Source organism: Lagopus leucura, unplaced genomic scaffold, assembly GCF_019238085.1.
Source record: "Lagopus leucura isolate 7727_CA_CO unplaced genomic scaffold, USGS_WTPT01 Super-Scaffold_100035, whole genome shotgun sequence".
Taxonomy (NCBI): Eukaryota; Metazoa; Chordata; class Aves; order Galliformes; family Phasianidae; genus Lagopus; species Lagopus leucura.
The window spans coordinates 651,980-663,942 of NW_024962284.1; the positions used below are offsets into that span (position 1 = coordinate 651,980).

At 44.5% G+C, this 11,963-nt stretch overlaps 1 protein-coding gene across 1 annotated transcript; it reads left to right on the forward strand.

The window, feature by feature from the left end:
• The first annotated feature begins 1,315 nt into the window (after positions 1-1,315).
• On the forward strand, positions 1,316-9,748 carry ZDHHC13 (zinc finger DHHC-type palmitoyltransferase 13). Its single transcript, XM_042882671.1, is given in 11 exon segments — positions 1,316-1,369; positions 1,867-2,011; positions 2,573-2,637; positions 3,093-3,166; positions 3,169-3,248; positions 4,246-4,371; positions 4,704-4,837; positions 5,664-5,764; positions 6,819-6,943; positions 7,882-7,944; positions 8,323-9,748. Coding segments are annotated over 10 exon segments (1,035 nt in total). The 5' UTR covers positions 1,316-1,369; positions 1,867-1,882; the 3' UTR covers positions 8,461-9,748.
• The last annotated feature ends 2,215 nt before the right edge of the window (positions 9,749-11,963 follow it).

Genomic DNA, 11,963 nt, shown 5'->3' on the forward strand with positions numbered 1-11,963 from the left:
TAAAAGATAGAAAATATGGAAACGGAATGGCTCCTCTCTGTACCCTTGTTGTCCTCAGGCAGTTAGCAAAGGCTTTGCCTGAGCTTACTTTGTCACTGCATGCTGGCAGATGGTACAACTGATGGGCAATAAAAATCAATGCCCCCTGTGTGTACAAATCCCACAAATACAACAGGACGATACTTAGTTTCAAGTGCAAATTTGTCTGCCTGCTCAGCAAGAACCAACTCTTGCCTACTGTTGGGAGCTTTGCTCTAGAATTCTGCAAATTCAAACATTGTTTCTTCTGTAAAGCCAGCTGTATGTGCAGTAGAAGGAAAGCATTTCTTCCTCCTTCTAGAAAGCTTCTTATAGATTAGCAAAAATGATGCTGGAGGTGAGGCCCCCAGGCAACAAACATTAAAAGATACCAGATTGAAAAGGTGCCAGTGTACTGCTGTAAGCACTGCTACCAACAGCCGTGTGCAGAGAATCTCTAACTAACTCACTAGTTAGCTCAACTGACTTCTACTTTAACAAATAACTTCTTGTACGCCAGGTTCTTAAACTGGAAAGCAAACTCTTCTTCAGTTATATTTTTGTGCATCCGCATTCTGGTATCTGTTATCTATCAAGGTAGCAAAATGCCTCCCAAATCTTTGTTCCTCAGCTTCCCTACCGTGAGCTCGACATCCGCAGCATAGAAAACATTTTGTGATGCCAAGCTAAATTAAAGCTCTACGCATTTATGAAGTGGAGCTGCTTTGATGTCTATTTATGTAGCAGCTGTGCATACAGAAGGAAAATCTGTATTAACATGTCAGCTAGAGTTTGATTTTGCATTCATTCTGCAGCATCTGGATGGCTAGCCGAACTTGCAGCCCAGCAGTACCCACGCCTGTCCTTTCCGTGCTGGGAAAGCAAGCAGTAGCAGTGCATACAGCTTTCGGTACCTCTGTTCAGAGCTATTTTCTCTTTACCAACTCATTCACCATATTCTAGTGAAAGAAGTCTTTTCTGCTTGCATCAGGTTTTCACAGTCCAGATGTCTGAACCGCAACTTCCAAGCACTGGAAGGCCACAATGAGGTCTCCCAGCAGCCTGCTCTTCTCCAAGCTAAGCAAGCCCAGTTTCCTCAGCCTTTCTTCACAGGAGAGGTGCTCCATCCCTCTGAGCATTCTCGCAGTCCTTCTCCGGACCCGCTGCCCCAGCTCCTTGTCTTTCCCGTGTTAGGGGCCCCAGGTCTGCACGCACTACCCCAGCTGAAGCAGCCGCGTTTTGCCACCTTCGCGGTTCTCTCGGTAACTCGCGGCCCCGCCCCGCGTGCCGGTAACCAGGAAGCAGGAAGCAGCGGAGCTCGGCCGGCGGCATGGCCGGGGGCGGCCCGGCGGTGAGGGGCTCGCAGTGAGGGGCGGGCGCTGGCGGCCGGCATCCGCCGTGGGACGGACGGCTGATACCGAAGGGTCTTCCCGGGTTCTGGACGCGCTCGGGAAACCCTGGTTCATGTCAGGCCTGGGGGGACCCTGCGGTGCGCGGCTGCATGCGGGGCGTGCTCTGCTGCTGCCGGGAGGCTTCCCGGTGCTGCGGCTCGGAGCGTGCGGGTACGGGTGGTGGTCTGTAGCGTGCCGTCGCTGCTCTGGGAAAGGTGTGCCGCTGGCAGCTGGTTTTGCACGGGGTCACTAAATCCCCGCGTAGTTCCGTCTCATAGAACGTAACGGTGTCATTTCTGTCCTCCCACGTTTCCGCTCGGAGTGGAAGCTCCAAGTTTCGCTTGCGTTGGAAACCCACTTCCGTGCTTACACTGGACTCGTTCGGGTTGGAGAAGACCTGAGATCTCAAGAGATTTCAAGCTTTCTGTTATGGCTGTAGTCTCATATATCGTTACAGACAAGGACACCTACCCATGGTCACCTTATTGTTGAAGTGTGGAGCAGATCCCAGCCTTATTGATGGGGAAGGATTCAGCAGCATTCATTTGGCAGTGCTGTTTCAACACGTGCCCATTGTAGCTTACCTCATATCAAAGGGCCAGGTACGTTGCCACTGTCCCAGGTGTTATTTTCTGCTCAGAAGTAGCTGGGTGTGCTCTGAAAATGCTTTGTGGAATTTAAATGTTATCTCCTAAAGTACAAGCATGTATTTGGTATTTCCCTGTGCTATACGTGCTACATTTAAATAATTATGTGTTGATACCTGATTGTATTTTGTTCTTTTAATGAACCAGTTTTATGTACTTGAACATTCAGTTATGCACTTCATTCCTTTACACAAGGGAGATATTTACTGTTGCTTTCCAAAGTGGAATTTACAGTATTTTTTTATCAAGAGGGGACATGAAATACTGTTAGTGGAAGGAATTCTGTAGATGTATTTGATTAATTTGAAGTCACTTTAACGGGCACTCAGCATATCCTGAAATGAATGCTGTTCAAGACCCATGGAAGGAAAACAAATTATTTAAATTGGCTTCCTGGCAGGTACAATTTAGTTTCCTCTTGCTGCTGTGGTGTGGCTGTGTAGCTAAGAATCTGACCATTTAACTTTGTTTACTGAAATCCGTGATCATCACTTACTATCTTTTTCTTATTCCTAGAACATAGGCACAGCAGACTTCAGCGGACTTACGCCTTTAATGTTATCAGCACAGAAAGTGGTGGGGTAAGTGGGGAATAACTTTTAAAAGCATCTGTTGTCCACTCATTCCTGGGTGCAATGCTGAATCTTTTCTTCTGGTTCTGTCACTCTTGTTAGAGTGACATTTTTTTCTCTTCTGCTTGTTGTAAAATAGTACGTATCCAAGACATAGGAGATGATGAAGCAGCTAACTTGGTACAGTAAAGAAAGACCCACCCCCAAAAGAGCTATCTTAAAGTAGTTTAGGTTTGCAGCTGGACCAGCTGGTGTATCATTGTGCTTTCCTAGAAATGAAGGTGAAATGAAGGATGAGTTCTGTTTTCTAAGCTTGGCTCTGTTGCTGATGAGCTTGTTGAGAGACAACACGTTTGTATCTGCTGTTACTTTGCTGCAGATGCTAGCAATGTTTTTTGTTAATAAAGTGTTCAAAAGATTCCAATGCAGATGACGTTCTGTTTGTTAACTCTGTTTTCATCTAGACCAGAGCCCACAAGATTTCTACTGAAGTTTAACCCCTCCCTCAGTGCTGTGGACAATGTCCAGAAGAACACTGCGCTGCAGTAACATCAGGAAATGTTAGTGCAGTGGAGCTACTGCTAGAAGCTGGTGCTAACATGGACATTAAAACTGTCAAGGTACAATTTCTTTCATTGTTTCTGTCATTTTCATCTATGTAGTATTAATGGGTAAAATGAATATGAAGAAATACCTGAATCCCTTCCCCTCTGAATGTTCTTTGAAATGGATGGGGGGAATAAGGCAAGAGTTCCTATGCTTTCCAAAAAGAATTGGGCACTTTGCTTGTGATGTGACACAAAGTAAGAATGTGGAGATGGTTTGAAATGTTAGTTTAGTGAACACCTGATCACTGCGAACAAATGTATTGCAGCCTTCACAGATTCTCTCTTATTTTTTGTTTGCTTTGAGCCAGCTGTTCTCTACAGCATGGCCACAAGTAAAGCCTTCAGCCAGGTTTGGCAAAAATAATGCTGCTTTGTGTCTGGTGAGCCTCGTAAGGTCTTGAAAAAGATGAGCGTGGCATCCTGAAAAGATCAGTGTCTGTCAGTGCCAGTTTGTGCACTGAGAAGTGCGCGTCATGTGAAAGTCTTAGCCCTAAGAAAGGAAGAACTAAGCATGAAGAACTATTAATATTGAAACTATTGATTCCCATAGAGATGCTTGCATAGTGTAGTGATTCTGGTTTGTGTATTCAGCTGCACAGCTTTTCCATCTGCTAGTTGTTTTGCTTTTCTTTTAATATATGACTACTAGAATGTTACTGTTTGGTTTTAAAAAGTTAACATAAACAAGAAAGCTCCCTTTCAGTAAGGGATCACATTCAGTAAACTTGTCATGTTCTAAAAGACTGTTTAGTGCTTCAGGTTAGGAGAGACAGTTCAGCAAGTGATTCGTGTGCATGCAGTTGATTGCAACTATCAGTCTTTAGAACTACAGAGCACCAGATGAAGCGTGTTAGAACTCAGTTTACTTTACCTTTGCCTTAAAGAAAAATGGTGGGTTTGGGGAAGAAGCTAGTAAGTTCTTGTTTTAGTTCAGTTCATTTCTTGTTTCTGTTACAAAGGAAGACGTTCATGTGTTAAGTGCCTAACCAAATGAACTTTGTTGTTAAAGGGAGAGACAGCCCTTGACCTTGCAATTCAAGCTCAGAATCACTTCATCATTTATATGTTAATGGAGGAAGGAAGAATGAGAAGCAAAAGGAATGACAGGTTACTGAGAATGATGGAGAAATACGAGGCAATGTCACTAATGGAAGGAAAGCTTCAGCGTTCCCAGTTCAGAATAATATGTAACTTACCTCCGTTCTGACAACAGGATCTTCTAGGCTTCCAAAATTGGACACTCAAAAATGAAATGTTTTAGAAGCACCTTCCTGTTCTTTGGGTGTTTGTTCCCCCCTTTCCCCCACCCCATTGTTGTTTTCCCTCCCTCCTTATCCCCTGTGTTTTGATGTGTCACTTTGTTCCCTATCTTGAGTCTCTCAGCATTTGTTCTTATATTAAGTGTATATATTGGAATAAATCCTGCTTGAATATTCTGTCATATTTTAACAGTGATCATTTTAACAGCTGTTCCTGCTGCTGGCATCTTGCTTGACTGTGTTGTGGGCCATAGGATACGTAATGAACTCAAGTTCTGATTCTTGGCTTTTGAAAGGATGCCTGCTTCTCTTTCTGCTGGTTGGGATGGCCCTGTCTGTGAGGTTTGTGGATTTCTCTCTTTCTGTGTATTTAATTCTAATAGATGCAGTACATGGTACGTAATACAGTGTTCTTTTCAGAGTCTGCAGCTTCACTTAGAAGGTTTTTTGGTTTGTTTTTTTTTTTTTTTTTGCTGTACTGTAGAAAGGATTGTGTGAAGGATTTAAATATATGTACTTTTCATAATGATTTTGAAATGTGGTGTCTTTAGATGGTCAAAATTGTAGTTTCTGATCCTTGAGATCTGAGGAGAAAGCAAGTGTTTAGGTGGCATGTTAGCTGGTTTTAAAAATAAAGAGGGTGTTACTGAATGCCTGCACCTGACAGAAGCTGAGATACCCATTTATGAAGTTTATAAATGTGCTTTATCTTAACTTTTCCCTCTGTATTTGCAACATAGCATGAGTTTCAATGTACCGTTCCCACCCTCTGTGTTCCCCAGACCTCCTAGTGGTATCCTGAGCTGTTTTGCACATTTCCCATTTCTTACAGCAGTTACTAAATTGTGTTCCTGGAAATGGCAATACTGTTGTTGTGTCAGTAAATAGAGTTTGTCCTTTTCACCTAATGTGCAGCTGCTCGGATATGTATAATTAGGCTGGACAGAACACTCCTCAGTAGATGTTTTTCTGTATCACGAGTTCTTCTGTGCATCTGGCTAAAGCATGCTTCTGAGTGGCAATTTTGGTTTGCTTTAACAGAGGCTTAAAGAATACCGAGTGAAGTTTTAAAAATCAATTAAAAAAAACCAACCACGCAAAGTCTGTACTCCACGAAGTTCAGTTTTGGGTGAGAGAAAAATGCTCTTTTATTTTCATCTTCTTTCAGGCAGTTTGTGGGAGTCAAGAATCTGAGGTATCTTCCCACAGCACTGATGCTAAGTTCCGTCTTTTGGATGTCTGTGACGTGGTTTTTCTGGTTCATGCCTGATATCCTTTGCAATGCAGTAGAACTTCCCTTTCACTTTCTAGTAAATGTAAGCCCAGTTGTGCAAGGAGTGACCAACAGTCCCAGCTGATGCCATGCGACTGCGAATGTCTGTTAAGATTACTTTACCTACGTTGGGCCAGGGTTAAATAGCTTTGTGTTTAAATGGAAGTTACAACAGACTGAAAATACGTATCTTCTTTTCTCTTTGACAGGTATTTGTGTGTAGTTCTGATGTTTTTGTTTTGTGTTTTTAATCTTACTGGGATATCAAAATGTCTTTGTTATATGCATGGTTGTAGAGTCACCTGGAGATGCCATATGTAGACCATGTTCCCTCTTTGGGACCATCCAGTAATGTATTTTGGTATGCTGTAAAGCTGGATAACACATGCATCACACATTGCAGTTGTAAAAGTATCTCATTTCTAAATGACAAGGATTTGGCAGTTGGTGGTATTCGTGCTTCTGCTTTAAAAATAAATAAATAAAAACGTCAGGCAAACAAATTTATTTGTATCCCTTGGAAGCAGACCTTCCGTTCTCCAGTCTGCATTTGTTCAGAGGTTATGCAGCACCCTCAGTGCACAGTGCATTCATTTCTACCTTTCTTTGAATAGGCCTTGGACTGATGAGTACCTCTATTTAATTGTTTACACTCACTTTTCAGCACTGTGTTCTTACACAGAAGGCACCTGCTTATTTATTAAGTTTTGGGAAGGGAAGGCCGTTAGGGAGGTACTTAAAATGTCAATAACTGTTGCTTTGTGACGTTCTAAGGTTTTCTTGGCGTCGTCTAAATTAAACGAAAGCAAGAATTCTAACTGTAGGGGTTAAAGGTAGATGTTCTGCAGAAGATGATGAACACAGCAATATTCCTAAGGGTTGTAGCTTAGTGAGGTGATGTTTTGCTCTTTCTATCAAACCCTTGCTCTGTAGAGGTCAACGCCGTTCTTTTTGTTTTTGTGTATTGCTGGTGAAATACCACACTCTGATTGTAGAATATTTACTTGGCAAAATGTGATGAGAGAATATATTCCTTAATCTAACTGTTACATGTGACCAATGCCATTGTTGAGATCCCTGTCATGTTCATCCTAGTGGGTCTTCTTTATTTTTTCTATAAAGCCTGAAGGACTGGTCCTGGATATATTAAGTCTTCAGAAAAAGACAAAAAAGAGGTAAGCTGACATGCTGCACCATGGTTGCACTTCTGATTGACTCGTTTATCATCAAATGTATCTTTGAGATTTTAGTTGTATCATCAAGCAGCGTAGGTTGTCGGATGATAAACCCAACCTGCTGTGGGTTTATCTTCAGCACCTTGCTGTTATTTCCTGGCCTCGGTCTTCTCATTGGAATATGAGCTTCAGCCAAGCATGGTACGGCCTGGTGCCTTTGCTATAACCTATGGCATAAAGTCACAGATACTTCACTTAATAAATAACACTCTTGTAAGGTTTTTGTTCTAGCTGTCTCTGGTGAGAAGGAGGTACAGTGCTTTCCTAAGGTTGTCCGTACTGAAGGCTAGCAATGATGAGCATCTTCAGATATTCAGTATTTTCTAGCTGTGTTTTACAATGACAGAAAAAGGAAATGCACTACCAGTCAGTAGGAGGTTACTTGTTTGCTCCTTTAAGCTAGTGACTGTGACACCGTGTGGTTTACAGTCTCCTTTCGTTCTCCACATGGTTATGTTTCTTCTGCTTGCCAGGGAGATTAAACTGCAATTTTAACTTTTTTGGCATTGTGGCCACAGAACTGGTGAATATTGGCTATCTGGTGCCCACAGAGAACCAGTGAGTGCTTATCAGGGCAAGGTAGGCAATACTTACAGTCTTTTTGCAATGGTGTTGAAAAAGTTTCTGTCCTCATCCCTTTTGAAGTCTGGCTGACTGTGTGGGGGAGGGCTGCTTTCCTAAATAATTCAATGTGAGTGAGGTTGCACGAGTCCTTGCCTTCTTGTGGACCTTTTCTCTGTTCCAGAACCGCAGGTATTTCCACGTGTTGTTGCTCGGCACTCCAAGTGCTCAGTGTCTGCAAAAGGCCTCACGTACAAATCTTCATAGGTCCCATAAAACGTCATCCAAGTGCACGCAGAAACTCTTCTGTCTTTCAGAACATTGCAGCTCTAGCAGAAGCAGGGTGCTTGGACTTCAGAACATTCTGCACGTCATGTCTTGTAAGTAAGGTTTTGATATTCCTTTGCTTTTTTGAAACCTATTTTTCAGTCAGTAGTAGTTCAGTACAATACCTGTTTTTCTCCTTGTCATGCGAGTGCTCCATACGCTGCTTGTTCTGGGCTAGATTTCATTTTCTCACTTCTGGTGACAAAGCAGTTTTCAGATCGTTGGGTTTCATTCTTAATTAAAAAAAAAAAAAATTCCATCTTTTTTTCTTTTGTAAGATTTAGAAAATTTGTCATCTGTGTTCTGTTTTGGAGGCCCACTATATACTAATAGTTATAAAATATGCTAGTGCCCATGAGGTGATGCTCTGAGCTTTGGTCAAAGCAGCTGCTTTTACTCTGACTGTATTCCTTTCCTTTGTGCTCAAACAGGTAAGGAAGCCCTTGAGATCTGTGCACTGCGTTCCTTGTGATTCATGTGTAGCCAGATATGATCAGCATTCTCTGTGGATTGCACAATGCACAGGTAAGAGTCTTTGCTTTATCAAAGCTGAAAATTTCATGCCTTAAGAGGTGTTGCAGAAATAACATTTATCTACTTAAAGAGCAAACCTGATGCAAGAGCACACTGTAGAGACTGCAGGCGTTACTGAGAGTTGCCCGAGAGTCTTATCTGATAGAAATCTTTTCTGTCGCCCTCCTTCCCTTGCCCGTCTCCCACATCAGGATTTATAATAAACTGGTCGGACCAACATTTGAACTGCTGTTTCTTAATCTTATGCCAGGTACACAGATATGAAAAAGAACCTCCTCTCCCTCCTATGGAGCGAGACCCCCCTGACGGAACAAACATTTCTGTGCTCCCACACGGCCCTGCTGATCAGTGGGTCTGACCAGGACTGGTTCCCATCGCTTACTAACTTATTGCCCTTAATGGCCAGGTACACTTAGAGAGGACTCTCCCACAGACTCTTCAGATGCTGTTAGCTTTGCTGAATGCAAGAGGCAAGCACTGATCATTAATACAAATAATATTTGAGATCTGCAGAACTAGGAAGGAAACACAGGAGTTGACAGAGGTGTTAGGGTATCCCTCATAAACCAGTATGTCTCCAAAGCTTGATTTCTGCTGTTAGGCAGTTATACCTTTAGCCTGCATCAGGAACGTATGAGAATGTGAGCGCCAGCCTAGTATACTGATATACAATTAAGCAGCAGATCAGAGGGTAGTCCTGATGGAGCTTTTCTGCATACAAATGCCTGCTAACACCTAGAGAGGGGCTGTGGCTCACGGCATCGTGCCGCAGGTTTTCCTTCACGAAGAGAACTGTTGTCTGTGCTGTAAGCCACATTACTGCTCTCTCCTGGATGAGACTTGCTCATCTAGAAGCTACGTGCAGGGGCTACCACTATCCACAGCCCTTAACGCACGAACCAGAAGGATACATTCATCAGAACAGGTACTGATCAAGGTAGAAGTCTCCATCGCTTTTTTCTAACTGTGATTTATCACTTTGCTGCTCTTCAGGTGGGTAAAGAGCTGGAAATGTTTTCAATGAATTTCAAGGGAAGGTTAGAAATGTTACTAAACGTGAATTGTTTCTGGCCAAGAATGCCAAGAACCTTTCAGATGCAAAAGGACATAAAAGGAAGAACGCTATTCATATGTACGATGACACAAATCTGACCAACAAATGCCAGGAAAGGCTGCTATGTGAGCCCAGCCTGAGCAGTCACATTAACTGACAGATGTGTATAGAATGCGTGTTAATGGTTCAGGCCTGGTTCAGTCTGGATCTGTGACTGATGGTGCAGGGGGACCCACGGAGCCATGGCCTGGGATGGGCCTAAAAACAACACAGCAGCAATGAGGTGGGGGGGAAGGGGGGGGGGGGATGAGGGGGGGTCATTATTTTTACATCCCTTAAACTTGAATGTAAACAGTGAATACCACAAAGTCAGATTTTACAGATGGTATGTGACCAGCACAGGAGTTGAGCTTGATGATAATTGATTAAATTTAAATTAAAAAAGGATAATCAATTGCGTTTGGTTGACACAAGTACACATAACACACTGTTCCAACAAACTACAGTTTCATATCAGAGCTTATATAACCTCTTTGCGTGACCCCTCCCGCTGCAATATCAGACCTCTGTTTGGTTTCCAGCTGTTGAAATGTAAGCCTGCTAAATATCACTTGGAAATCAGCTAAAGGTGCCAGCACTGCAGCTTGAGGGCTGTAGCTGGCCCATACCTGGGCTGCTGGAGTACTGCGCGAGCTCTGATTTCTGCTTGCTTGCTTTGCTTTCTTTCATGAATACAAACCAGTCCCAAGAGTTCAGCTTCTCCCTGAGTTGCTGTAAATCCAGAATATGGCAGAGCTGGCTGAATGTGGCATATTGCTAACGGTCTCATTAACGTCTAGCAGAGCAGTGTAACGTACCTTACTCTAACATATAAAGTATTATTTTTCATAGAGAAAGGTGACTTGCCTCTGTTAGGACTGGGACAGATATGTATTATTGGAGCTGACAGAAAAAGAGTTAAATTTTGAAGAGAAAGGAAAACCGAAAGACGTTAACATGTTCAAGCTGAACTAGTGCTTGGGTCCACGCGAAGCAGTTCGGTTGACGGGACGGGACGGGACGGGTGGAAAAGCCCGTTCAGCAGCTCCTAGGAAACCCGGCAGGGCGCCGCCTGGGGCGATGGCGGAGCCGCTCCGTGCCGGCGCCGGGAGGCTGCGGTGCCGGGACGGCTCCACCACAGCTCCGCGACCGCCAAGCCCCGAGCTGCTCACGGCGCGCTGCTGCCGAGAGCGCTTTGAAACGGCTGGGGGACGCCTGCCAGCCCACGGCGGCGACGAGCTGATTGGACGCTCGCCCGACATCCGCGCGTCCCGTACTCTTCGAGCGCATGCGTGCGGCCGTCTGGAGGACTTCTGGCAATAAAGATTGGCGGATTCGCTGCGCAGAGCGGTCACAACACGGAGGCGCCACTTCCGCATCTAGGCGCGCATGCGTCGTGCTGCCCGCGGCTCCAAAGAAAGAACACGGCCGCAGTTCCGCCGACTGACCACGAGGGGGCAGCACCCCCTCGAGACCGTCGAGACCGAGCAACAGCCGCTCCGACGGCATTGACGAAGAGCCGCCCCGCAATCCGCGGCGGTCCGTTCTGTCTTCCTTTTGACGGCAGAGGAAAAACGCAGCCAGAAGAGGAACGGGGGGAGGGTCGGAAGGGGGAGAGGACGAAGAAAACCAAGGAAAACTTCGACAAACCCACCAAACCGGTGCTAAGTGCTTATGAATACCTGTACATAGATAAATAAATAAATAACCAGCAAACTGATGTTGTCGTGCTTTTTAAAAATCATTTGGTTTTTTTTCAGTCAGCATCCGAGGTGGTACCAATGGTACCAACTGGTACCAATGGGACAGATGCACGCAGTGAAGCCAAGGATGGCTTGCAACAATTAACAGAGCACTGCAAAACAGCTGAGCAACGCTTAGAGGAAACATAGAAGGAACAGCTTCCGTGCCTGGCCTCACCACTCCGAGATTCCGTCCGGGTCACGCAGGGCTCATAAATATCCACTGGATCGGTTTGGATATCGAGCGATTTGTTGTCCGTTCTTTCACTCACAACCAGTGCCAGGATGTGCCGCAGGCTGTTCTGACCACGGGCACCACGGTTGAACCATTTTAATAACAGAGGGATTCCCAGGCACAGTTTCAAGGATTTGGTCTGTTTTTGACCCAAAGGAAGAATGGATATGAAACATGAGGTATGCATAAGTCATAGTCAGGCATGCTTCTCAGCATCACCTTTGGGAAACAGATAATGCATTTCTAATAAAAGATCTTGTAATAGCAGAAACATACAACGCTATGTAGGAATAATAGGAGAACACTTTGCAAGTAGGCAAGGAAATTTATGACCTCCATCTGGGAAAACCAGCACCGTTTGCCTGCACACACCTCTTTGGCACACTGTCCAGCTGTCACACTTTTGGCTCATGTCCCGCTTCTCGTCCACCAGGCCCCCCATGTCCTTCTCCGCAGGGCTGCTCTCAA